Here is a 25,882-nt window from a genome sequence, read left to right as displayed (position 1 = left end):
AAATGAGATAAATAGTCTTGCGAGTATAAACAATATTTTTTTTTGAAAATAGGTCAAAAGCTAAAAAACCAAAAAATTAATGTGTAATTTTTGTTGTTGTTGTGTCATCTTGAAAGCATTTTTATTTTTTACCATCCAACTTCTACTTTATGCCTATTTATATTTTTTTATCATCATATTTGTGCACTCATGATATATTGATTGTTCAATAAAATACAATTGTTATTTTCATTACGATAGTATCATGTTTGTTAAAGTAGACTATTGTGTTAGCCATAGTAAAAGAAATATTATAATGATTGAATTCAAATGAGTTAACATAAAATGAAATAAAAAAGAGAAAATTCACTATTCAATTACGGTCTAAAGTAGAAAATGAACAAGATATTAAGTGACAAACACAAGAAGCACATTGCGAGTTTGAGAGACAAAATGACAATGTAATAAGGTATAAGTGACATATTTTAAAAGAATGAAATTAGATGAAATTTAATCTTATGTAGAGAAAAGTAATTAAGAAGGAAAGAAGTGCTATCAAATGAGGCAAAATCTATTAAAAGATAAAAAAGATAATCGGGTTTAAGAACATTCTGAATAAATGTGTATCGATTATCGGGTGCTGAATCCAGAATCAAATAATGTGTACCGGATTCTGGGACCCAAACTGAAATAAAATAATGTGCACGGGGTTCTAAAATCCTGAATTAAATAATGAATTCTTAAAATTAAAATGAAATAATATGTACCAAGTTTTAAAATCAGGTACAAGTTTGCATTACATTTCCTCAAAATGCATACTGAAAATTAAAAAAATGAAATTATTTACTTACTGGGAATTAAAAACCCTAAGAAGTTGTATTTGAAACACCTTGGGAAACTGAACACAATAGAGAATGGTTAGAATGCGATGAAGACGACAGAGGCAATGAAGAACGCGACGAAAACAAAATGCGAGTGGGAGTGGTGCAATGGTGAGTGAGAAGAGTGGGAAACTTGGTTTGTCATGACATGCCTTGTTTCCCAAATGGTTTCCCTATGCCCATGTCAAAATTTGGGAATTCGTGAGTTTAGTGTTGTGGTGAGTGTGGTGCCTAGAAGAGAATGAATGAAAAAGAAATAAATTGAGAGTATGATGGGGTGGGGGTGAGTTTCTTTTTTTAGATAAGCAATGGGGTGGGGGTGAGTAATGAAGGAGGAGAGGTAATTCGGGATTTAAAATTGTTGGTAGCATGAGAAATTTCAATAGTGGGGAAATATGAGGAGAACAATTGGACAAAAATATCCCTACATAATATTAGAATTCCAAAATTTTAAAATTTGGCATTACATCTAAATTGAGGGAGATAATTGTAATAACATATTCACAAAATGATAAACATTACTGAAACAAATCAAAATTTAGCATTTCTGGTCTCTCTCTCTCCTCTCCTCTCCCTCACTCTCTATCTCCTCTTCTCCAAGACGCAGCGTTCTAAAACCCTAACTGGTGCGATTCTCTAACTTTTCATTTCATCAATCAATCTCTTAAACCATGAAAGCTTGTTCCTTTTTTCAGGGTTTCGATGTTTAGTTCACAATCATGCTTCAATTTGCTTTTGATTTTTTGAATTTCGACGATTACAAGCATATTCTGTTTTAGTTTTATCCCCAATTTGTTAGCAGATTGATACTATGTTCTTCATTCTAGGGTTGAATCAATCATGCTTTTTTTTGTGATTACCCTTTTGTCTTCTGATAATCACGTAGTGTTTATTTTCCTATGAACAAATTTCTATGTTGTTGTGGTAGTGTGTTTTGAATGTTGTTTTTTCTTCCCCTGCAACTTTTTAGGGTTTTTGTTAAGGTGGGTATTGAACAATGAACATTGCTTGTTTTGTTGTTCCTTTTGATAGCACATGGTGACATTGTGATGCAACTTGTTTGTGAGCTCAAGCTTAAGGGAGCTCAAGAAGTAACTCCATTTAGAGAGAATGTATGGGAGAGCATCAGGTCTTGATAGGTTTAAGAAAGCGCAAACTTTGGAACCTTTCTCTGTCGCTGTCAATTCGTCTTCGAGAAATGTTGCCCAACCCTCTAGCAAAAAAGTAGAAGGGCATTCCTCTGCTTGGCCGCCCGCTCAGTCGCAAACTTCTGTTCACCAATCACAACATGAGCAGCAACAGCATGCTTCTCAGAAAGCCGTGGGGGTGGAGGCGGCTCCGTTGTTGGGGCAGAGTCAGCATGTGACTCAGGTAGGAGGAGGGCAATCGACGTGGCAGCCGCCGGATTGGGCGATTGAGCCGCGGCCGGGTGTTTTTTACCTCGAGGTTTTGAAGGATGGACAGGTGCTTGATCGGATTAATCTGGACAGACGGAAGACTATCTTTGGGAGGCAAGTCCAGACTTGTGATTTTGTGCTTGATCATCAATCTGTCTCTCGCCAGCATGCTGCAGTCGTTCCTCACAAAAATGGGAGGTTAGAACGTTTTTTCTCTTGTTTTCAGTGTTAGTAGAGTAGACTCAAACATCCAATGACTCACTATATAGATGCCTTTTCTTTCTGAATTACTTATCTGAAGAATTTGTCTCAGTGTTAGTAGAGTATTCAAGGATGTTAATTTCTGTTAATCAGCCATTCATAAAACACTGCTAAGTAGCACGAAATATCTTGCTCGAACAACAAATAATCATTGACCAATCACATTTTAGCAATCATGCAAGGGGATAGGCAAAAGATAACTGTATATCATCAGATAATGACCGTATGGATGATAATGCATTTCAGGCAAAAAAAAATAATTCTAGCCATACAACAATTTTTAAACGAATATAGACAACTAAGGAAACACTTCAGTGCTTTTACATATTAAACTAGAAGTTTCTCATAAAATTTGGGTATTGATGATTCATTGAGCACAAGAGGGGACTTTGAAGGGAAAATAACGCATTATCTTTAGTGATTGAATGGCAGACACTTGCTATGTCCTGGAGTACACAGATGAATGTTTATTATTCTTTTTTTTGGCTGTTATAAAGCCCTTTCTCATACGAAACTTGAAAATCCCTTGGAAATTGCAATTTTATTGGCATTAATGAAACTATTTTTCTATTACAGCATATATGTAATTGATTTGGGATCTGCTCATGGTACATTTGTTGCAAATGAGCGATTGACTAAGGATTCACCAGTTGAGTTTGAAGTGGGGCAATCGTTGCGGTTTGCTGCATCAACAAGAGTATATGTATTAAGAAAGAATGATGCAGCTCTTTTCCCTCGGCCTCCAGCACTCACGGAGATTAATTTCCCACCACCTCCTGACCCGTCTGATGAAGAAGCTGTTGTTGCATATAATACGCTTCTGAACCGTTATGGCATCAACAAGTCTGATCTAGTGTCCAAATCTAATGAGTCTGGTAGTTCAGCAAGTGTCAAAAATAAGGATTACCAATCAGAAAGACCGGCTAAAAGAAGGAAGACTGTTGCCTTCAGGGATCAAGTCGGGGGAGAGTTAATCCAGGTTGTTGGAATTTCAGATGGCGCAGATGTAGAAACAGAACCTGGTCCAGTTGGTGTTAAAGAAGGAAGTCTTGTCGGTAAATATGAATCTCTTGTACAGATTACTGTAATACCAAAGGGGAAAGAGCAGTCCTCTGTTAAGGAGGAGGCAGATTCATCCCAAAAAGGTGTGACTGATAAACTACAAGAAGTCATGAAAAAGATCAAAACCCCTGTTAAAACTGGGATTTATGATGACCTTTATGGAGAATCATTTTCTGTCAAAGTTGGATCTTCCTGGGCATATTCAACTTCCAGTACCGGTGAACGAGCTTCTTCAGATAAGGAGGATGAAAAAGGGAATACGTTAAGTGGGAAATCAGACAGTAAGCCAAGCAATGCTGATGGAGATGAAGAGGATGATGATGATTTGTTTGGGTGACTATTGGATCCATGCAGCGTGGATTATGGAATAGATTTGTGGTATTTCTGTATGATTTTGACATCGTAGGGATTCGAAAACATGCAAAAGATTATGTTGCATGCTTTTTGTATCTTCTGGACTTATTGTTCCATACAATCCATCATTAGTGTTATCCACTGCATGCTCCACTAACTTCAAAAGATTGCGGTCTCATGGTCTAATGTTTAAGCTACCCTTACATGGAACCATTAAATAGCTCATTCAAGTCATGGTTTCTCAACATTTTCTATTATGCTGCTCCTGATATATCATCACTGAATATGGATTTGCGAGAAAGCACACTGTCACATAATTCATATGTTGATAATGTCTGGATTTAAGATACTTTAAAATGATATGCTGCCGGTTAGTCATGTTATACACATTGTAAAATAGATGTCACACTAAATTTGCTCTTAGGTTGCAGAAGGTATTCAGTGAAATTACCGAAGGGACAGGGAGGGGGCTCTGGAAAATAATTGTAGAAAAAAATTTCAACCATGCCATGAAAGAAAATAGGACTAGAATCTGCCAAGACAATATAACAAAACAAGGGGGCAGGGAATCCAAAATATGGGACCTAATGGATTGAGCATGTTGATGGGTCATTTCAATATCTCTAATAATTCAAACAAGACCAGCACAGCACAGGATGACAATGGTTCACACCCAGAAGTGAACAGAGAACTGCACACTTCTAGTTAGTTTCCAGCACAACATTGTGTACTGGACATGCTTGCTATATATTTAAATGTTCAAAATAACAAATTAAAAAGTACGATATATACGATTAAAAATGTGGTAAAGTCTTTTTAATTTTTATAAAATTATCAATATTTATAATATTTCATTTCAGTCCATTATATTTTTAAAACCGTTTCACCTTAGATCTCGACATGTACATTTTTGTTTTTTTTGGTACATCGGAAAGATAAATTGCACCCGTCAAGAATCGATCCCTGAACCTTCCCCTACCCAAGCCATATGTTCCTCAGCTCCTACCACTTAAGCTATCTTACGGGGACACATATAGATTTTTGTTACTTAAAAAAATTGTTCAACAATTAAATAAAGATTCATTAAATTTAGAGATAACCTAGTCACCTACTCAATGTTAAAAATTGGCAAAAAGAAGTGTAACTAGATGAGCAAACTAAAAAAGACAATTCTTCTTGAAGAAGCAGAATATTTTTCTAGGATAACATTTAGAAAAAAAGTATCTAACTGAACTGTAATGCAGGATCGACAAGACCATCACATTCAATGAAGCCCATTGGCCCTTTTAAGAAGACCAGAAATGTGGGGTATTTTGGTGTACCTAGCTGGGGCATGTTTAGGAAATACATAATTTTTTGGGGAAATAATAGTCATTAAAAAAACTGATAGCACATTTAGATCATTTTCTTTTTCACTAGAATTAATTTGAGAGTCAGAAACTACTCATTATAGCTCTTTTTTCTACATTAATTTGACTTCAGAATTAATTGTCAAGTTTTCTAAACATGTTATAAGTAAAAAATTTAACCCTTTTTTTAACCTTGACCAGTATTTTTTTAACTCTTCAAACTTTATAGCAAGGTACACCAAAAAATAATTCTATTATACAAAACATGTTTGCTCAAATGTGTGATGCCAAGAGTCCTTTGGTAAGAAGAACTGGTCCCATTTAATCGAGTAGCAGTTGACTAGAAGCATTTGAGGCTAGGGCAGGTTTTCCAAACCATACTTATTAGGAGTTATTATTCAGTACTATATTCACTAATTGGAGGTTTACAACATGTATAATACTCTTGCATGTCATTGCCATTATTGATGATGTTTTCACCAATTCATGTATGTTTTCATGCCTGACCATATATCTTGAGAAATAGTTAAAAGTAACAAAATGATTCTATGATTCTATAGGTGAAGGCCTGCTTCCTTACATGGCAAGTTTAACTCCCTCTATATAAAGGTAGACATAATCATCAATGATTAAATGCTGTTATGAGAAATATTAATTGTTACTATGATAAAGCACGCCAATATTTGCATCATTTTAAAAATCAATGACTATTTATATGTGAACAATAATATCTAATTAGTCAATTATTTTCCCACCTACTAATCTTTCCCATGACTTAATATATATATATAGATAGAGAATGTATCTTATGAGAAAGGTAATCTTATGTGAGAAAATGAGAATAAATCATGACCGTTAGATCTAACAATCAACGATTAAGATTAAAAGAATTTAATGGTCATGTGATTGTCACATGATCACTTAAAAAAGTCACATGACTTAATGTTTTAATCTTGACCGTTGATGGTTAGATCTAACGGTCGTGATTTATTCTCATTTTCTCACATAAGATTACCTTTCTCATAAGATACATCTTCTATATATATATATATATATTTTGAAATGCAACTTAATGTTAAATCAAATAATGAATTTGGAATTATTATTATTTTTATTCATTTTTTTGAAATTGGAATTATTTTCCTCATATATATAAACTTGATGATGATGACATTAGGTGTCAGGGGAAATGTATTTCAGCAATGATAAGGGGAAAAAGAAGAGCACATCAATTAAAGTGCTGCATGCACCATAAACATTAAACAAGCAGATTGGTACTGGATCAGCTGAAGATCGAGTCTACCTTCATGAAAAGGCACAAGGTCGATCGGTTCAAAGATTAGTCTAAACACTTCACAATAATAACAAGATCTAATTAATAAACTCAAAAAAAATTGATCATAATCATCACTATTATCATGATCATGTTAATAAGATTATGGTGTTCATCATGACCATTGACATCATTAATGTAAGAAATGTTTAATGAGCGTGATAAATTTGCATAGTCTTAAAAATAGCAATGTATTTAATAAATATTTATTAAATGAAAAAATTAAACTTGAATTTTAGAATTTTTTTTTTTTTTTACTTTCAACTATTTGTGAGGAGCACTGTTTTATATCTGAAGGTAAAGTGGAAAAAATGTCTTCTCTCTCAGAGTTGATTTGTGTTTTTTTATTAAACATGATTAGGATCCCTTAATCATTAAAATTTTGTGTGCAAGACTTGTGAATGTTTATAAAGAGAAATTATTACAACATTTTACATGTGATATGAGATGATCCAAAATCTAAATCCTAAATAAAAATTTATTTTCATTAATTGCAAATTCTATTAAATTGAAGGGCCAACTACTCAACTTTGATTGTGAATTCTCAAAATCCTTACTACATATGAAATAGTAAAATAATTTACAATCATCTCTTTCTCATGCTCATGATATCATTTGGATTGGATTTGGAAAAAAAGTTACAAAGAACTTGCTTTCAACTTTTGTATACGCACTTTCTTCTTGCTAGCAGCTGATTGACATTTGACATCTGTTCAAGTTGAGTAAATGAAGAAGCTGATGAAGTTCGAACCATAATGGAAGTAGGAATCGCTTAAGAAAAAGCTGTCTTTGTATTAAGTCAAGCAAATGTATGAATTATAAGTGAACATTTTCCTTTTATTTGGAAATTCTCTGGCCAGTCCAACATCCAAACAAGTAGAACTCTAAAAGAAATATTTCACTTGACATTGTCACGTTACGTTACGGTCTTGATCTTATAGAAGAGTCATAGCAATCCCATCAGGTTTGATGTAACAAACGGCACAGGGATGGACACATGGCCGACATGCAAATAAGGGTGGCCCAACCACAATGCTAATAGAAGAAGAATATCCCAAAGTTTAATGGGGGGAAGCATGATGATGAATGCACAGTAGATCCTTCACCTATGTCTAGACTTGTCCCCACATAAGCTTCTTTTCAATTAGTATAGCACCACACTCCAATGCCTTAACCCACTAGCATTTGCATGCTTTTTGTGATCCTAATCATGCATCCTCAAATTTCAATCTCTTCATGTGAAGACTTCTTTTTCAATTTTCCTATTCGGCTATTCCATATTCTATTTTCTATTCAAAGGAGTTTATCATCATGTCATGCTTTTGATACATTACTATGTTGACTAATACCAACAAACCAGTCCTTCTCTCACTCTCTTTTCCACCTCATGACACTCTTTGTTAGAAGAATTTGTGGTATTTTTGCTTTACTTGATGCTCTCCATTGTTTTTAACCAAGCTTATATAAGCAACAGCATATTCCTCTCAATTTCTTTGTCTCTGAGGATTACTTGCATGAAACTAGTAAATCATTAATCACTTTCTTGCTTCACATGTTGAAGTGTCTATATATATAGGGTTGTTTCTGAGTTTAGGCCTTCATATCTCTGGCTTTTGTTCAATGAGTGATGCTTCTGCTTCATTTACTTTCTTCAGTTTGCACAGTTTCTTCCAAAACAACACAGCTTTTTCACTTGTGAATGCTTTTTCTGCTTCCTACCTATCATTCAAGTGACATCAATTATATATATTCACGGGTACGTTTTCTTCTTTCTTTACCTTTTAAAAAAAATTAGGCATCTACTATGCATTTTAAGTGTTTGATTAGAGGTTTAAGTGGTATGAGCATAGGGAGAAAACTAGGGACTAGGGAGAAATTTGATTAAAGCATTCTGTTTGACTTAACACTCCACAACCAGTTAAAACTTTATTCATTCTGTTATAAAGATGAAGAACACTTTTGTCAGATTTTTTATTTTTTTGAAAAAGTATCATGTTATAGGCTCTATATGCTTATAAAATTCTAAGAGAAAAAAGACGAAAAGAAATGATAAAGCCTAATTGTGGAGGGAGAAAGAGGAGAGAAAGTGGTAGAGAACTTTATATAATAGGCTAAATGACTTTGCTGAATGCAATCAAAGAATCAAATAGGGATGTCATTGATTCTTTGAAGAGCAAAGGTAGGTGACATTAACTATACTATGTAGTATACACTTTCTGAATTTTATTCATGATCATGGAATTGGGATCTGTGAGAGCTACCTCTAAGGAAAAGGTTCTTGATGACATCGTTTTTGGAAGAAAAACATGAATGTCTTTACTTGTGTCTTGTTGAAAGCAATGGATGCTTTGCCAGAAACATAGTACTTGTAGCTTTTCCATCATGTGTCTGTGAAAGCACAGACCAAATTGTATGTAAGGTTTTAACAAATAAAAGGTGAAAAGGGCTGAACACTAATCTCACATCCTCAGCACCAAGAGCCATTGTAGGTTCTTCTTTATTTCCCCTATATTGTTAATTGGGTTAAGGGTCATATTAGTCCCTGTGTTAGTAAAAAATGTTTGATTTTGGTCCCTCAGTCAAAAAACCGCCAGTAACTGTATTATAAACCGCCACTAACTGTAAAAAAACTGCCACTAATCGTCATTTTTTAGCTAAGGGACAAAAATCAAACACTTTTACAAACACAGGGACTAATAAGACCCTTAACCCTTGTTAATTTTACAAATTTTAAAATTGGAAACTTGTGTAAAGAGGATTGCTTTTGTGAAACAAATGCTGAGCTATTTCAGCAATTATATGAAAAGAATTAGGAAGAAAAAGTTGTCTTCCGTGTTTCCTGGTTCCTATATTTTTAAGAATGGGATAACTGAGAAGACCACACTTCAGCAGAGGATCACTATGTTTCAACTGAAAAAGGACACAAATTTTTAGCGTGTTTGGATTAGCGGTCAGCAGTACACAATCCAAAACACGGTAATTCCAGAAGCTGCAATTTGTAGCTTCTAGCAAGAAGTAATTAAGAGACTTTCTACTGCTGAACTAAACATGCTATTGTAAGTTTCAATAAAAGTCCATGTTAGTTAGGTGTGTGTCTGTCTTAATTGGTTACACAGAGAAAACGGCTAACTAAAGTAACCTCACTAAACGTTGATTGATGTTTGTATTATCTTAGAACCATTTGGTCACACACTTGTTGTTTGCCTGGTGCATCACTTTCTGTTGGAATTTTTTATCATTTTCTTAACATAATCATGCATCCTTTTACATGTGAAATCAAAAGTGTCCTATGAAAATATTGTGGTATGCATTGAGACATATTTGCTTTGGATCTACATACACTTGATCCAACCTTGAGATACTGTTAAAGTTACAGTTACTTTTTTATGCTTTATTTTGGTCTCTCACCTAATAGTTCATATCCAACTTCCAATCAACAGTTGAAAGATCACTTTAAATGAAAAATTATATTGAAATCGCTCTGTCGGTGGCACTGCTGCTAGTGCAGTGTTTTATTATGTAACTGATATATATGGTCTATTATGTGGATACTGATATTAGCATTTCTAGTTATCAGTTTACTTGTTCTGTCCTTGTTGACTTTTATTTTACTTTCTAGAAATTCGGACCAGAATAAAATTTATGAGTTGCTTTATATGTTGTCACGCATTAGTTCTTGAATTCTTATGTTCTTCAGTTTATTGTTACATGTCAGGAACAGGCTCAGTGAGAACAAAGATCTGAAACCAGGTACAACTCAGTAAGAGTATTCCTCATTCAATATTTCTCCTAATTGTAATTACCTTCACCTTTTTAATTCACCTTGAAGTTAGTAAATTCCAAGGGTAATAGAGTAGAGACAAATCTGCATCATTGCATGGCATCTAGATTCTAGCATAAGAACCTCTCCCACCACATACTATTCTTCATACTCTTTCTCAGTGCATGAAGAAAGAAACTGGAATCTATTGTTGTTTGTTTTCTTTGTTCTGTAGGTGAGGGCATCATTTTCTATAAATTCAAGGGCTTGAAGAGTAATTCGATCAATGAGGCCGTCACAGTTCTTGTTAAGTGAAAGTTGAGGTAAGGCTTTCCGGCGTATCTCTTTGTTGCTTTATTTTCTGGAATTTTTCATGTATCTCTTTGTTCTTTTATTTCTTGTGCATCTCATGTGAATTCATGTCCTAATCTCCATCTATTGTGGTTTCTTCACCTTCCCCTCCACCTCTTAGTTTCTTGAAATAGAAGTTGTTGATGTCAATGTTGGGGTACTGAATAATCATGAGCCAGAACCATATATAATTCACTAGGCATGTTCTGATGTTCACCAATGTCTTGATAGATACTACTAGATAACCCTTTTGATTCACTTAAAAAGGGGTTTCATTCATAAATGCTTGCTGTTCTCTCTCCCTCCAATATCAAACCTTGACTTTATGCAGGCTCTGAAGTAGAGGTTTTTCTTCACTATTGGGTATAATCAAAACAAGTAGGCATGAAGTTCATGAAACTTGGAACAAGGCCGGATACTTTCTACACTGAACAAGCCACCAGGTAAATGGTAATCATAATTTCAGCAAAATATTTTTAATAGACAATTTTATGTTGGAAAAATTATTAGCATAACATTGTCTGATTTGATAACTTGATGGCAAGGATATAAGAAACTTGATCTAATCCTTATCATAATCATAAATGCAGGAGTATAGTTTCAGATTTACCTGCTGACCTTGTGATAAGAATCAACGATACTACTTATCTTCTACACAAGGTACGTGAATTGGATTAAGTTGATTAGTGTAAAAGGAAAATAAAAATTTCTATCATAGATCATCTTTAATTATACTTCTGTTAGCTGCAGTCTCCGCTTCTTAAAAAATGTGGCCTTCTTCAAAGACTTTGCTCTGGTTCTAGTGATTCTGAGAGTGTTCCTCTTGAGCTTAATGATATGCCTGGAGGACCAGAAGCTTTTGAACTCTGTGCTAAGTTCTGCTATGGAATTTCTATCAACATTAGTGCACATAACTTTGTACCCACACTCTGCGCTGCTAAGCTCCTCCAAATGAATGACTCCATTGAGAAGGGAAACTTGGTAGGGAAACTTGAGTCTTTCTTCACTTCATGTATTCTTGAAGGTTGGAAGGACTCTATTGCTACATTGCAGGCCACTGATAAGTTACCAGAGTGGTCTGAGAATCTTGGCATCATAAGAAAATGCATTGATTCAATTATTGAGAAAGTTCTTACACCTCCACCACAGGTAAAAAACCTCAAAAATGTTAATGTTTGGATACACGATGGAAAGCCGTGGTGGACAGAAGCAAGTTCCCTTAACTTTTTCGTCTGTCTACCATAATTTTGGCTAAACCATGGTTTTCCACCGTTTTTCCAGACATGCACTAAACTTCTTTCACATAAGATTGATACATAGGACTTTTTTTTTGCTTAACGGTGATGATATGTGCAGGTCAAATGGTCCTACACCTACACTAGGCCTGGTTACAACAAAAAACAGCATCATTCTGTACCAAAGGATTGGTGGACGGAGGATGTGTCTAATCTTGACATAGATCTTTTCAGGTGCATAATAATGGCTATAAGATCAACACATGTGCTCCCACCGCCACTTATTGGCGAAGCTTTGCATGTCTATGCCTGTAAGTGGTTACCTGGCATAACAAAGCCTAAAACTTCAGGCGGTTCAGCACCACAAATGGAAGAATCTAAGGAGAAAAACCGAAAAATTCTCGAAACAATTGTCAGCATGATTCCTGCAGATAGAGGGTCAGTTTCAGTTGGATTTTTGCTAAAACTTCTTAGCATTTCAAGTCATTTTGGTGTCTCACCAGTTACAAAAACAGAACTCATAAAGAGAGCTAGCATACAATTTGAGGAGGCAACAGTGAGTGACCTGCTTTATCCTTCAACATCTCCATTGGACCAGAATTTCTATGATACGGAGTTAGTTCTAGCAGTGTTGGAAAGCTTTGTGAAGTTTTGGAAAAGAATCTCCCCTGGTGCTGTGGATAACAGGCACTTCTTGAGATCAATCAGAAAAGTTGGCAAGCTCATTGATTCCTATCTTCAAGTGGTTGCAAGGGATGAAAACATGCCAGTGCAGAAGTTTGTAGCTCTTGCTGAAACTGTACCAGCTATTGGCCGAATAGAGCATGATGATTTGTACCGGGCAATTAACATCTATCTTAAGGTGAATAATCCATGTCATACATGCAGTGTCTTATATACAATATCCAAACCATGTTATCAGTTTATTTTCTATTTTCGAACATTTGGCATACATTGTTTCCTTTCAACAAGTTGAAACTAGGTAACGTTTTGTGAAAACCAGGTAACCTTTGTAGTGAAAACAAAATTCTCAAACCTAAGAGGTCTAAACTTTGATGAATTATCATGAACTGTTAATTGGATACTTGACTCATGAAACAGAAGACATTTCAACACTTTTTGAGGACCTTGCCATGCTAACTATATACACTAGTACACAGTATTCCCACAAAACACTAAACTTAGCATTGAACTATATCAATTATAAGATATATTCATGGTGCATTCATAATGTGACTTATGTTCAATGCAAAAACAGGTGCATCCTGATCTGAGCAAGGTAGACAAGAAGTGCTTGTGCCGGAGTCTAGAGTGCCAAAGACTGTCCCCAGAAGTGTGTGCTCATGCAGTTAAAAACGAGTCACTGCCGTTAAGAACTGTGGTGCAGCTCCTCTACAATGAACAAGAGAAAGACTCAAAGCCAACCAGTAATCCCAAGCTGCAAAAACCGCATGAGCTACTTCTAGGAGCGAAAAAGAGACCAGCTACTAGAGATAGCCATGGCAAGCGATCTTTAGGTCAAGACAAAGAAGGGCTCAAGAGAGAAGAAGTCACAAGTAGAACTTCCCATGGTGAGAGTAGAGAAAAGGGTCAGCATAAAACTAATAGATTAGATGGTAACTTGGCATTGGACTTGGAAAGAAAGATGGTTATAAGAGGAAACACTGAGGAGACAGGGTCAGAAAAGATAAGGGGAGCCAAAGAAGAAAGCATGTCAAGCAGCAAATTGGAGTTGGATACTAGGAAAATCATGACAAGGGCAAGAAGCAACAAATCAGAACATGGCCGTGAAAAGGGAAGATAGATAATAATAATAATAATAATAATAATACAAAAAATGCTGAAAAATTCAGAACAATTCTTATCCCTCTATATATGCACTTTGTAACCTCTATTCTATTCTTATTATTTCATTAAACCTTTGTCATAAATGTAAGCATGGTGTGATCCAATGTACTCACTGTCTAGTTAAAGAGTTGTATTTGTTAAAGAGGTCAATGCATCAAAGCAGTTGCATTCTCAAAGAGACTGATACAATTTCCATCACATTTTTAATTGCCTTTATAGAATAGAATCAAACTTGTTACACCAAGGAATGATGGTAAGTTCAAGTGATACATTTCGGGAAATGAGCTAGCCTCAAAAGGATATAGATGATCTCGGCTCGAACCTGTTGATTATCCTCTAAGAAATTTAAGATGGTATTAGAACTTAACTTAGAATCATTCTTGCACGCTTTACGCTCCACATGTCCAACCCTGAGTGTCGGTGTGTTCAGAAGTTTTAGAAGTCGGGTCAATTAAGTTTTAATATACGGTAGAGCGAACCCATTTCTAAAATAGATTTTAGGAGTTAGTCCTAAACTCATGTCATATTATTATTAGACATATTTCTACCAAAAACTTTCCAATATTGCTCTCAACCCCCATTTGTGGCACAGGTTTCTGTAGTCAGAGAACGCCAATACCGATAAAGACACGATTTTTACTGAAGAATCAAGTTGTCTCCTTTGGAATGCTTCATGGGTTTTGCACAAGCATCTCCCTACGCTCACACCATCACATTTCCCCCACTCAGACCCACTTCTAATAGGAGATTTTGTGTTTCTGCTGTGAAGCTCAACGGAGACAATGACCCGTTACTCCTTGCTGCCACTTCTTCTGCTTCTCTTCGTTTCCATGAAACTCTTCGACCAGGTAAATTACTCTCATTCAATCAAATACTGAACTAAGCAATGCTTTTTCTTTGAGACATTTTATCGAACACTTCAAATACGATGGTGAGTTATGTGTCCTGTGGTTGAGTTTTCGATATATATATATATAAGTTGATGGCGGATAGCGTAGTGTAGCGGGAAACCCAAAAAACGCTATTTCGAGCGCTATTGCGGGAAATAGCGGACAGTAGCGGCAAATAACGGTGAATAGTGGAGTAGCGGTCCTCAGGGAGCTACGCTATAGCGTGCTATTAAAAAGCCTGATATATATATATATATATATATATATATATATATATATATATATATATTACATTTTTCTGCAGCTGAATTTTTTTTTAGATTATTTAGGTGTTACATTTTGTCATGTCATGTAGTGTATAAGATGTTAAGATCAAAATGTCTCACAGTATGATTTCTCTGCATGTGCAGACCCTCTGTTTGTAGACCCATATGCTGGTTGTCTAGTCTCTCCTAATATTTCCAAGGAAGTGATACAAGATTTGCACCCTTATTGCCTTGCAACCAAGTTCATTGATGATAAGTTGCTTGGTACAGTGAGCAGTTTTGATGGGCTTAAACAGGTACCTGCTGATGGCATGTGTGTTTATTAGAAACTCTATATTCTCTTAATTACTGTTTTTAATTTAATATCCTATGTTTTGATTAATTAGGATGTTATTTGTTTGGATGGCATTGCATAGTTTGATAGGATTTTGCCTCTTGCAGTTAATTTTGTTGAATAATGGCATGGATACACGGCCGTACAGACTTAACTGGCCGACTTCAACCATATTATTTGACATATCCCCAGAAAGTGTGTTTAAAACTGCAGCTGAGAAGCTTAAAGGTGGTGTTAGTTGATTGGATCAAGTTAATGATGAAATTTTTCACTGGCAAAACCAAATTTCATTCGGGCAAAGTTTTGATCATAGGGACAATAGTGTGACTGTGAGTGGAAAAGTTGGTATTTTTTAATTACACACATGCAAACTAGATATCCCGAGTGGGTAAGTTTTTTCAAGTGATCATGTCATATGTAGAGAAAGATAGACTTAGTGTTTGTTAGACAAGTTAGATCAGGATAGAGCTGATAGGTTGTATTCTAAGTTTGGTGTATATTTAAAGTAGAACAGAAGTACAGAACATGACATACATTACGAAAAATGGTGCATTTTAGTTCTTATGAAAGGGTCGGACCAAGGAGTGTACAGAAAACAAAATCATGTTATGTCACACACTGCCAAAGGGTTCCTAAATTGTTGTGCTAGATCTATCTTTATTTCTTTCCCATGAATCAAATGCTTAGGAAATGATCCTAATCGACTCTGAAAGTGTTTTATAAACTACAATGTTAGTATTACAAATTCAACAAAACCAGTGTATCGCATGGGTAAAAGAGTCATACCTCATACAAAAATCTGTCAATAAGGATTTTTAGCTTGTTTTCATGCATATTACTTTTGTCTTTGATTTACTTTACTTTTTTTGTTTCTTTTATGGTTCAGTATTGTGGGTTTGCTAAGATGAAAGAATCTAGCTATATCTTTTTCTTTTTTCAGGTGTTGGAGCTAAGATTCCCAAAAGTTGCATATTCTATCATATTCCATTGGAATCACCTGATATAAAGCACAGTTTACACTCTAAGGGCTATAATGGAAATAGGCCAAGTATATGGGCCATCCAGGTGATCAGTTTTATCATATTCTTTTCATCATAAAATGCTTGAAACCACAAGCAAAGTTAGTGAATATTGAGGGAAGAGAGATCTTTGCTTGAAAAGTTAAAAGTTCGCCATATGGGTTTATTACTGTGCAGGGGTTTCCTGTGATGACACTGGCAAATTGTGAAGAGGTTTTATCAATGGTAAGCACTTTGGCAATGAAGGGGTCTTTTTTTGTGGGAGAGTTGCCTGCCTGGTTAGCTGAGAGTGACATAGAGACCAAGGTTAGTTTGCAATTGATTTAATTTCTTCTTCAAGAAAAAAGAAAGGAAAACCAAACCTTCTCTGGTCCCTTGCACAGGCCATTACACAGCAATGGCTGGATAAACTGTTCATGAGTAAAGGCTTTCGGGTTGAAATGATAAAATATGAAGGAGTTGCAGAGAGTTTTGGTAGAGATTTTACTGCAAGAAACTACAATAGCATACTGTTTGTTGCAGAACAACTAAGACATTCTGATGAACAGGTATGGAAGTGGTAGCAATTTTTTTATTTAGTAGATGTTTTTAATATCTTGATCATTATCCTATTGGTTCAGCAGTCGTCAAACTACTCACTTTGTCTAGTCATGTTTAAGTCACACGCCTTTCTTCTTTTAGAAAACGGTTATACTATGTCTTCTTTCCCACACCTAGTTTTGTGTCCTTTTGACAAGAAAAGACATCATGTAACTGGTTCCACTGAGAATCTAGCTTTTATATGTATATCAATCCACATCTCATTTACGTATTTATATTGCATAACCAAGGGGTTGGTGTTGGCAGATGGAAACATGGAGAAGAGAATTTCAAAGGTTACAAGATGAAGGAGATGAAGAAGGTTTTGAAGAGTTATAGAAGAGCATACAAACTTCGCCACGGCGTGGCTAGCCTTAAAAGGAAACTTTTCAATCCCACGAAGAGTCTAAACTCAGCATTTGAATTCATTAATAGATCCAAAACTTGGATACACAATGTTTTTCTTTCCTAAAAGTGTTAATGTAAATCATTCATGGATATTTGAACAAATGTGTTCAACTATGAATGAGATTGCAGTATAATCTAGCAGAACAGATTAGTTATTTAGTTTTGTTTGCCATCCATCAGCTTCATCATGGGTGATTCACAGATGGTTGTCAAATTAGGATTTAGCAGTTTACTGATGAGTATATGCTAGGCCAGAATAATCTCCACTATTGTCAATTATCTACCTTACTTGATAGATTTTTTTTTCTAGACTGCGATGTGACTTAGCTAAACAGTGACACCTGTACCTTGTTAACTTGCCACAACTATAATTGACACAAACATGTAACGGTTCCCTATTTTCAAAAATGATTCAACAATTTTAGAAATTATGCTATCAAACTTCAATTCCTGTAGGTTTCTCCTGAACTCAATCAAGATGTATATCATATTTTTACATAAACCTTCTTTATATCAATTCTTGCAGGTTTCCCTGAACTCAAGGGGGATTCATTAGTTGATATAACGAATTAAAAAAGAAACTTACTGCTTTGAGCAACAAAAAAATCCATTGTTTTTATTAGTAAAAAGTCAGTTCCTGCCAATTTATTTACATCATCATGCAACGAACAATGAACAAAGAATATGAACCCCACACCACATTTGTCTCTTTAAATACAATTTTAAATACATTTTCTGGTTAGTTTTCTTCATCAGAATCAAATGAGTGTTTTTTCCTCAATGACTGTATGACATCCATGTGCTTCACATCTCTAGATTGGCATGCACCAGCAGCAGACATCACTTTTGGAACGCTGAAAGAACTAAGTGATGGTGTCCCTTTCCCATTGTTGATTTCCCTTAGCACCGAACGAGCTGTTTCTGCAGCAGCCGCATCTGCCATTGCTGAAGCAACTTTCGAACCACTTGGAACCTCGTTGCTGCCCTTACTTTGTCCAAGTGTTTGTCCTTGTGTCTTGGTTACATTATTAGAAACATCAGGTGTTTGATTTGCATCAGATTCTAGCCTGGTGGCAACAGCTTCAGCAACTGTTGCTTTAGCTTTTGCTGCTTCATATTTTTGCATATCATAGATAAGCTCTTTCTGCAGCTGCTTATCAGCAACCAATATGTCATCAATCTCATTCTTGTAGTCCTTGAGAAGGACACGGAGGCACTCCATGAGAGAGCCTATGAGGGGACTATTCTTGGTTTCCAATAAGCGTTTCAACTCTATGAAGATTGGGATAGTGTTCTGGATAAGACCTTTCTTGACCGCCTGAGTTATCGCCTTTCCTCTAGCTGCAGATCCATTTTCTCCGCCTTCTTCTATATCTTCTGTCTCAGCTGATGAGGTGCGAGTGGAAGGGATGCGTATCTCTTTGCAGCCAAGAATTTGAAAAGCATCCTGATCCCACAATTAATATTTTTTGAATAAGTGAAGACAGTGATAAAGTCACTGCTGGCATCCTCCCCCTCCATATTGCATCACAAATTGCATAATAATATAGTGAAGAACAAGTGAATGTGCATTGCAGTACAGATTATTACCTGAAGAACAGATTGTCCAGTTGCATCTTCTATATTGAGCATACCATCAGAAGCTGCAGCTAGAATTTCAGCACATAACTTGGCAATGGTTGCTAGAAGATGTTCAGGAGCCATTTGTTTTAGTAAAGAAACATAAATGTGCATTCTTTTAGACCTTGACCTTTCATCAGTACCCCTGCAAAGAATGATTCAGGTTTGGTACAATTACAATATCTCAATAACTATCCAAACAATTACTAATTTTGGACCTTTACCTGATGGAAAATAGCTCGCTTTCCCTTCGTGATCCTTGGGACTCGCGATGTCCGTTATGGGCATGGCAGTCATTCAAAACAAAAACAGCCTCAACAAAACTATTATATGCTAAAAGAGGCGCCTTGACTGGTGACAGAAACACAATAGTCAAAGTCCTAGAACAAAAATACTATTCAACTAGTATGTTTACCCGTGCGTTGCACGGGGAATTTTGCTATTGTGTTTGAGACATGAATCAATACGTTGATTATAAAATAATTGAGATACTATTAGCAAGAAGCTCATGTGTTAAGGTAAAGCTTCAAACCTTTCAAAATATTTCCAAAGAGAAAATCTGCTAACTGTCTGATTTTTTCTGATTCATCAACAAGTGACAAAAGGAACCGAAGAAATAGCACTCCTCTCCATTTCACATAGTCCCTCTAGATAAAAGGAAATTATATTTGGTAAAGGGATATTTTTTACACCCTGAACAGATACAATTGAAAACAAATATGAAATAGAGGAAATGGAAAGAAAAAAAAAATACCTGCAACAACCTCGAGAGCAATATGAATGTCTGCCTTCGTACAATTTCACAAGGATCTAAAAGACACCTTGTGATCTTTTTTATATAACTATTAACTTCCATGAAAAACACATTAGAATAGCAAAGCGAATATTTACTTGACATTGTTCAATTTATATATTCCACATGAGGTGAATAATTGACTTCTCCCCTAGCACAAAGTAAAAGATACTCCTCTTTCTATAAAATCGGATACTAGTTTATCAATCAATTTGAATCAGAAGACTTGATCGTTTTCTTTACATTATTAAACTGGTTTAATTCAAATTCACTTCAATGCAGTATCTCTTACCAATCAACAAGAGCAGTGTACCGAACACAAAAATCTGTCATAATGACCACAATGTTATTGCGGAGAGCTGCAGATTCAGTCTTTTCAAGCTCCTGAAAATGTATTCCAAAACAGAACATAATTTGATTAGAAAGTGAGACAACATATACCCGTCCATAAGGCATAAATAGTGGAAGTCACAACAGCAACCTGTACAAACAGAGGAATATAATTCTTTGCGAGCTTTCCATCAGCAAGGCAAAGTTTACCCATGGCCAGCCACCCTTGAATGTAAACAGAAGGAGCTTCTTGTTGTAGAGAGGTTGCAAGGCCAGGTTTATTTAATTTGGGGCCAGAATTCCCGGAAGTGATGATAGTATGCAGTAATGGAACTATAGTGCTCATATCAGCAGATGGGAATACAATAACTAAAGACCCAATAGTATAAACCGCTGTAATTGTTTTTAACAATGACTTGCCCATTCCTATTGATTTCCTGCCTTTTCTAGTCCTACTTCTAGGTGGAGTGAAGAATTCACTTTCTGTATTTTCCCCTGAATTCTCCAAGATGAACTTCTCTACTATTTCATAAGCTTTAGGGAGAACAAGGTCTACACATGTCGAGATTAATGCTTTTTCCTCCATGATATTTGAAGCTTTGCGCTTGAGCAAGGTTTTAACTGCTTTTAAATGAGCATCAACCTATTGAGCAAAAGTAGCAAACAATTTAGTGCATGTTTTTTAATTAACATGATTTGATACACAAGTCTGGACTGATAATTTGACTATTTGAGAATCTAAGATGATCATAGAATTAATACTTCTACACATATAATGCCATATAAGAGTATCATCTTTCCACAATGAGGTGAAACTTGAAAGGACAGTAGCAGGAGTGTACACAATGTGAAAGCTTAAGCATCAGATGGAGAAAAAGGAACTTACAAATTACAATGTGTTTGGGTGAGTGATTTAAAAAATTTAAAGAATTTAAAACATTAGGAAATTAAATCTGTGAGTTTAATAGCAGCATTTATAGGACATATTGTTAGGAGGACTCGATGAGATACGAGGGTTTGATGGAGGAATTCCAAAATTCCTTCTACGAGGGTGGAACCTCAATTCCCCTATTTTGGTTAAATGTTTACCCTCTAAAAATCCTCAGTGTTTTTAAAACCCTCTCATTTAATATCCAAACAGATTATTTTAAACTTAACCATTAAAAATTCTCTCAAAAAACACATTACCTCTTTATATTTCATCACCCAAACACACAATTGCAGAATGGCATTTACATAGCTTAAAAGACCACATATAAGTGATAATCTTAAGATGAACTTCAGTCCATAAGAAATTGTAACAAGAGACAGATAACAGATTTAATAGCATAATATTTGATGTATTCAGAAATCACAAATATGATGCAAAATAATCAAGACAAAGAAGCACCCCACGAAAGTGCACTATATAAACTCAATTTTCTAGAACAAGAAAATCCATATGTTTATCAATGGTAGAATATCACACACTCACACCATCCAGATAAAGATTCAGGAATGAGAAAAGCATTACTGTGCAGACTTAATAATGAACTTGATCAACAATACCAAGCAATGATTACCTCTGTTGAATGCATATTGAATTCTTGAACCCGTTCGATCAATTTAAAACTCAATCCAGCTGCAGGATCTTCAGGATCTTGAGCTGCATGATCACAAGGCATCTCCACAAAAACATTAGAGATTGTTTGTAAGAGAAAAACTCGGTCACTAGCCCAGGCAACAGAGTTGCATTCTATGCTTTCTTCCTCTTCAAAATCATTTCTTTGTACAGATGGCCATTTAAGCTCACCTTCCACTTCATGTTTGTCAAAAAGCTCCCAATGATGAAAAATAAAACCCTGCTCCACTGCATTTGGAAGAAATGCTGACACCTCTGATAAAAGAAACCAAGCACCTGGGGGAGCAGTCCACTTTTTTATTGGCATGGAATGGCTCAGCCAGATATTCTCGGACACACTGATTATATTCTGAAGTGCTGAAACAATTTTTTCATTCATCCGTTTCTTTTTGCCCAGGCTTGTGCAAATTTTCTTCACCCAAGGGCTCACATCCCCATTGCAAATCTCTCTCAGGAGATACAGAATTCCTTGGGGGAAAAGCATCTCCATCTCTTTGTCTAAAAATTTTCCTTTCACATTTCTATTCGAGATAGATTCACTATAGGAAGAGGTAGCAGAAGCAGCTCTAGATATCTGATCCAAAACAAGTTCTTGAAACATGTTCTCACATTCTTCTTGGATGTTAGACTCATTGTCAGTTATTAGACGAGGAACTGAATGTAGCCACTCAGTTATTACTGTCTCAGAAGAAAATGCTCTGAAAACCTACAGATTGTTCAAGTAAATTTAAAAAACTATTAGAGAAAATGTTTGATGCACTACCAGTGTAAACTTCTTTTACACATGAATCCAATTGATTTCGGCCACATCAGAAATTTATTTTTATTTTTATTAAATTTAAAAAGAAATGTAACCACTTGGTCTTATGTATGATTGGATGTAAGTGTAAAACTTCTATACACTGATAGTGAATACCCTTTCATCTCAAATTATTATATGTTAAAGGAACCAATAAAAGAGCAGATTTTTTACAGGACTAGTGAGGTTCAAAACAATCTTAGACTTAGAAATAATTTTTAACACACCAAATTTTCCATACCATCTCGGACAGAATCTGATAAACTGTTCACTAGCAAAGCAACCATTTGTAGCATACACCTTCCAATTTGACATTTAAAAGCATTATTTCATTGCAATGTGACATTATTTAATATCAAACTTCATGCAAAAAAGTAGCAGAGAAAGCAACATACAAACTACAAAAGTCACCCAACAAATTAGGAATCAGCGAATTCATCCATTGTAGTCTTTCTATCGAATGGCATTTCCAGATCAACCAGATGCCAACACAAGAAAGAATCCATGAACTCATCATGACTTAAATTTTCTATCTAAATTACTAAATTTTGCACTCTGCCTCCAACATCATAGTACATAAAAAATGTCATAAAAACCAAACAAAACTACCTCCGAAAGAGCCGCAACCGCTGCTTTCCGCACGCTAACAAGTGGATCCGAGCAAGCCATGCCCATTGCCTTGAGCAGCACGTCATCAATTGCACCTCCAAGAAGAGCAGTTAAGTTAGGAACCAGAACAAGTGCAGCCTTCCTTACAGCTGCCTTCTCATCCACGCACCTTTTCCTCAGCAAACCATTGATTCCACCACCTTCAACATTTCCATCACCAAACCCCACAATAAACTCTTTCAAAGCCACCCTAGCATTAGCCTCACGTGAGAGAAACCCCACCATCTGAGCCAGGTTCGACAAAGCTCGTGCTCGAACCACAGCACTCACATCCGAACAACGCTTCACCAACGCCTCTAAACACCACACCCCCCACGCCTCATTCCCTTCCTCCTCCAAATCCACCCTCAACGGATCCTTCCAAGTAGTTACCATGTTCAACATAAGATCAACCGCCAAAAGCCTAAGATTCTGCTTCCCTTGACCCATCTTCAGCACAAACCTAACAAACTCAACTTGATCCTCCAATGCCATGACCCGGACAACCTCAACAACGGAATCCACAGCCAATGCTCTGAGTTCAGACTTCTCCGGTGCCCTCTTCGCCAAATACCTCGGAAAATTAACCAGGGCCTTCTTCACCCCATCAGAATCATCCCCGGCAAGGCCCGTAACGAAACCGAGCGCAAACGTCCTAGCTTGCGACCTGGGCATGAAAAGGATGGAACTCAGCGACTTCAAAACCTCAGCAGCAGTGTCAGAAGCGTCTCCATGCTCTGGTTTCAGAGCCTCCTTCAGCACCCGTGAACAGAGACCAAGCAATTTGCTGTTTTCCGCTGTGTTTCCGCAAGTTTCGAGCGCCACCGCCAGAACCTCGGCGATGGTGTGAACGAGGGATTTGAGAGTCTCGGGGAAGTGGCTGAGGGGGATCAGAGCCATGACGCGGAGAAGCTTCTCGAGGAGGTGGAGCAAAACCCTAACATCGAGTGGTTCGGTGGTTTCGTCGATTTGTGGCGGTTTGCTCGGAGCGCGTTTTCTCTTGCCGGAGGGAGGGTTTTTGAAGGAGCGGCGGAGGGAGCGGAGGAAGGAGAGGGAGGAGAGAGGGGTGAAGAGGGTGAAAACGGGGGCGTTGGGGGAGAGGAGGAGGGAGAGGAAGACGTCGGAGGCGAGGAGGGAGTGGTGGGTAGGGGAGGAGTCCATGGCGGAGGCGATGTAGGGGATGAGGTAGGAGAGGAAAACGGCGTCGTCGAAGGCGGGTGGTGGGTGGGCGGAGTTGAGGAGGTGTTGGAGATGTGATAGGGATTGTTCGGAGAGAGGTGGCGGTGGTTCTGCGGTGCGGTGGTTGTCGCGGTGGTCGTCTAACTCCGCCGCTATGCTGGATATGGTTTCCTCCATCTCTGGCGGTTTCTTTCAAATTGTTCACATTCCCGCCCTAATGAACTCACGAACACGATGCAATGATCATGCTATTATTGTCGGTGCGTTTAGATAAACAACTTAATTTTATCAGTTTCAAAATGTTACTCGTGATGGTTTTGCTAGAGTTGTTTTTTTTTTTTTATAGACAAATGTTAGTTGTTAGAATTGTTAGTCCCTCCTCCGACTTCAAACCCGGGACCCTTCACCCTCACCCCACCCAACCCTCAATGCTAGAGTTGTTGTAGTTAATAGTGTTGTGAGACGTTCTACCGTGGTTGTCCACTTGTCCATAATAATTGGAATATCTGTAATGAACTTGAAACCTTGACAAACATTTCTTGTATAGACATATAAATCGCCACCCTTGTTAACTTTGTAAATTCACATCAATGGGTAGTGTAGCGACACGATGATAGAGGGGCAAGTGTGGTGGAGATGGGTATTATTTGATGGCGGCGATGGATGTGGGTGTCACTTTCGTGGCGGAGAAGGAGGTGGTGATATGAAATATTTAAAACTCAAAGCTAGTCTTCAGTTTTATTAATTCAATTTTTTTTTTCAGTTTTAAAAATATCAACTATATAAATTTACAATAGTCACCATCAAAAGTTGTCTCACTGACACAAAAAGAAATTGAAAATAACGAGTAACACTATTTTTCTTGAATTGAAGAGAGTGCTAAAATTTGGTGGGCCTCTGCTTACATTCTCTCTCGCTATAGTAAACATAAACCAAACAAGGTAGTACTTTCTCAAACTCTACCTTATTTCTTACTTCATAATTGTTCTCTCTAACAAACAAACCCTAATGCTTTATTTGTTAAAGGTGAGTTAGAACAAAGATGCAAATGAGAGAGATAAGAGAGAGGTGGGTGAACCAACCTTTTATGGTTGTCTTATATTACTCTTCGGCTCTGCGCAAAACGTGAAGAGACTGACGTCCTGTCTTTTTTTTTTCTTTCTTTCTATTATGTTCTCAATAGTGAGGTTTTGAAACTTTCAAAAACCGCTTTGTGACTGCCACAAATGTTTTCGTTACATATAATAATGTATTTTAATATAAAAATTGATTTTTTTTCTCTCTTATCCACCTCATTTTTTACCGTCTTTAATTTTTTTACATTTTTTTTCTCTACTTATCTTTTCTCTTCTCTCTTTTTCTATTCTCTATCTCTCTTCTAAATGAAATAAACAGTAAATAATACATGAAAGACATCAGGTTAATGCATTTTACAAATTGAAGGGAATTCAGTGCAATAAGAACAAAAAAAAAATGTAAGTGCAATTTCCCCTAATTTAATTTCATTCTAGTTTGTCAATGGATTACAAACAATGACTCATTGCAATTGAAAGTCTTCTTCTCATCGATAATCATATATGACAGCA

General features: G+C 36.4%; 4 protein-coding genes across 11 annotated transcripts; 3 read left to right on the top strand and 1 right to left on the bottom strand.

Annotated features, from left to right (window-relative positions):
- The first annotated feature begins 1,362 nt into the window (after positions 1-1,362).
- On the top strand, positions 1,363-4,099 carry LOC130723750 (protein phosphatase 1 regulatory inhibitor subunit PPP1R8 homolog). The gene is made up of 3 exons (XM_057574875.1): positions 1,363-1,486; positions 1,893-2,455; positions 3,095-4,099. Exons 2-3 carry the CDS (start codon positions 1,971-1,973, stop codon positions 3,915-3,917), a joined length of 1,308 nt encoding a protein of 435 aa, XP_057430858.1. The 5' UTR covers positions 1,363-1,486; positions 1,893-1,970; the 3' UTR covers positions 3,918-4,099.
- Positions 4,100-7,929: 3,830 nt separating this feature from the next.
- LOC130723028 (BTB/POZ domain-containing protein At5g47800-like) lies at positions 7,930-13,787 on the top strand. Of its 8 annotated transcripts, none has more exons than XM_057573943.1 (9): positions 7,930-8,031; positions 8,272-8,372; positions 10,338-10,366; positions 10,612-10,699; positions 11,059-11,170; positions 11,318-11,387; positions 11,472-11,876; positions 12,084-12,824; positions 13,221-13,787. In XM_057573943.1, the coding sequence occupies exons 5-9, from the start codon at positions 11,112-11,114 to the stop codon at positions 13,764-13,766; spliced, it is 1,821 nt and encodes a 606-aa protein (XP_057429926.1). In that variant the 5' UTR covers positions 7,930-8,031; positions 8,272-8,372; positions 10,338-10,366; positions 10,612-10,699; positions 11,059-11,111; the 3' UTR covers positions 13,767-13,787. The 8 variants fall into 8 exon arrangements, with proteins under 8 accessions (XP_057429926.1, XP_057429925.1, XP_057429924.1 ...); XM_057573942.1 differs by having other exon boundaries at positions 10,332-10,366; XM_057573941.1 differs by lacking the exon at positions 7,930-8,031 and having other exon boundaries at positions 8,065-8,372.
- A 147-nt stretch (positions 13,788-13,934) lies between these two features.
- Positions 13,935-17,715, top strand: LOC130723029 (O-methyltransferase 1, chloroplastic). The gene is made up of 7 exons (XM_057573948.1): positions 13,935-14,658; positions 15,111-15,262; positions 15,408-15,528; positions 16,241-16,365; positions 16,497-16,625; positions 16,703-16,867; positions 17,166-17,715. Exons 1-7 carry the CDS (start codon positions 14,484-14,486, stop codon positions 17,235-17,237), a joined length of 939 nt encoding a protein of 312 aa, XP_057429931.1. The 5' UTR covers positions 13,935-14,483; the 3' UTR covers positions 17,238-17,715.
- Positions 17,716-17,916: 201 nt separating this feature from the next.
- On the bottom strand, positions 17,917-24,557 carry LOC130725938 (uncharacterized). Its single transcript, XM_057577133.1, has 9 exons — positions 23,079-24,557; positions 21,612-22,376; positions 20,201-20,692; positions 20,012-20,103; positions 19,681-19,768; positions 19,459-19,573; positions 19,151-19,277; positions 18,897-19,071; positions 17,917-18,753 (listed from the first exon to the last, which is right to left on the bottom strand). The coding sequence occupies exons 1-9, from the start codon at positions 24,471-24,473 to the stop codon at positions 18,046-18,048; spliced, it is 3,957 nt and encodes a 1,318-aa protein (XP_057433116.1). The 5' UTR covers positions 24,474-24,557; the 3' UTR covers positions 17,917-18,045.
- Between the last annotated feature and the right edge of the window lie 1,325 nt (positions 24,558-25,882).

The sequence above is a fragment of the Lotus japonicus genome, chromosome 6 (assembly GCF_012489685.1).
Source record: "Lotus japonicus ecotype B-129 chromosome 6, LjGifu_v1.2".
In the NCBI taxonomy this organism is placed as follows: Eukaryota; Viridiplantae; Streptophyta; class Magnoliopsida; order Fabales; family Fabaceae; genus Lotus; species Lotus japonicus.
This window is presented reverse-complemented; position numbering and strand designations above follow the sequence as displayed.

Excerpts from the sequence above, each read along its gene's own strand:
- LOC130723750 (XM_057574875.1), top strand. The coding sequence starts at position 1,971 with ATGTATGGGAGAGCATCAGGTCTTGATAGGTTTAAGAAAGCGCAAACT. Across the intron at positions 2,456-3,094 it reads GTTCCTCACAAAAATGGGAG|CATATATGTAATTGATTTGG; the intron begins GTTAGAACGTTT and ends TTTCTATTACAG.
- LOC130725938 (XM_057577133.1), bottom strand. The coding sequence starts at position 24,473 with ATGGAGGAAACCATATCCAGCATAGCGGCGGAGTTAGACGACCACCGC. Across the intron at positions 19,278-19,458 it reads CTTTGGAAATATTTTGAAAG|TCAAGGCGCCTCTTTTAGCA; the intron begins GTTTGAAGCTTT and ends TTCTGTCACCAG. Across the intron at positions 18,754-18,896 it reads CTGGACAATCTGTTCTTCAG|GATGCTTTTCAAATTCTTGG; the intron begins GTAATAATCTGT and ends TTGTGGGATCAG.
- LOC130723029 (XM_057573948.1), top strand. The coding sequence starts at position 14,484 with ATGGGTTTTGCACAAGCATCTCCCTACGCTCACACCATCACATTTCCC. Across the intron at positions 14,659-15,110 it reads CCATGAAACTCTTCGACCAG|ACCCTCTGTTTGTAGACCCA; the intron begins GTAAATTACTCT and ends CTGCATGTGCAG. Across the intron at positions 15,529-16,240 it reads TGCAGCTGAGAAGCTTAAAG|GTGTTGGAGCTAAGATTCCC; the intron begins GTGGTGTTAGTT and ends TTCTTTTTTCAG.
- LOC130723028 (XM_057573943.1), top strand. The coding sequence starts at position 11,112 with ATGAAGTTCATGAAACTTGGAACAAGGCCGGATACTTTCTACACTGAA. Across the intron at positions 11,171-11,317 it reads TACACTGAACAAGCCACCAG|GAGTATAGTTTCAGATTTAC; the intron begins GTAAATGGTAAT and ends TCATAAATGCAG. Across the intron at positions 11,877-12,083 it reads TTCTTACACCTCCACCACAG|GTCAAATGGTCCTACACCTA; the intron begins GTAAAAAACCTC and ends TGATATGTGCAG.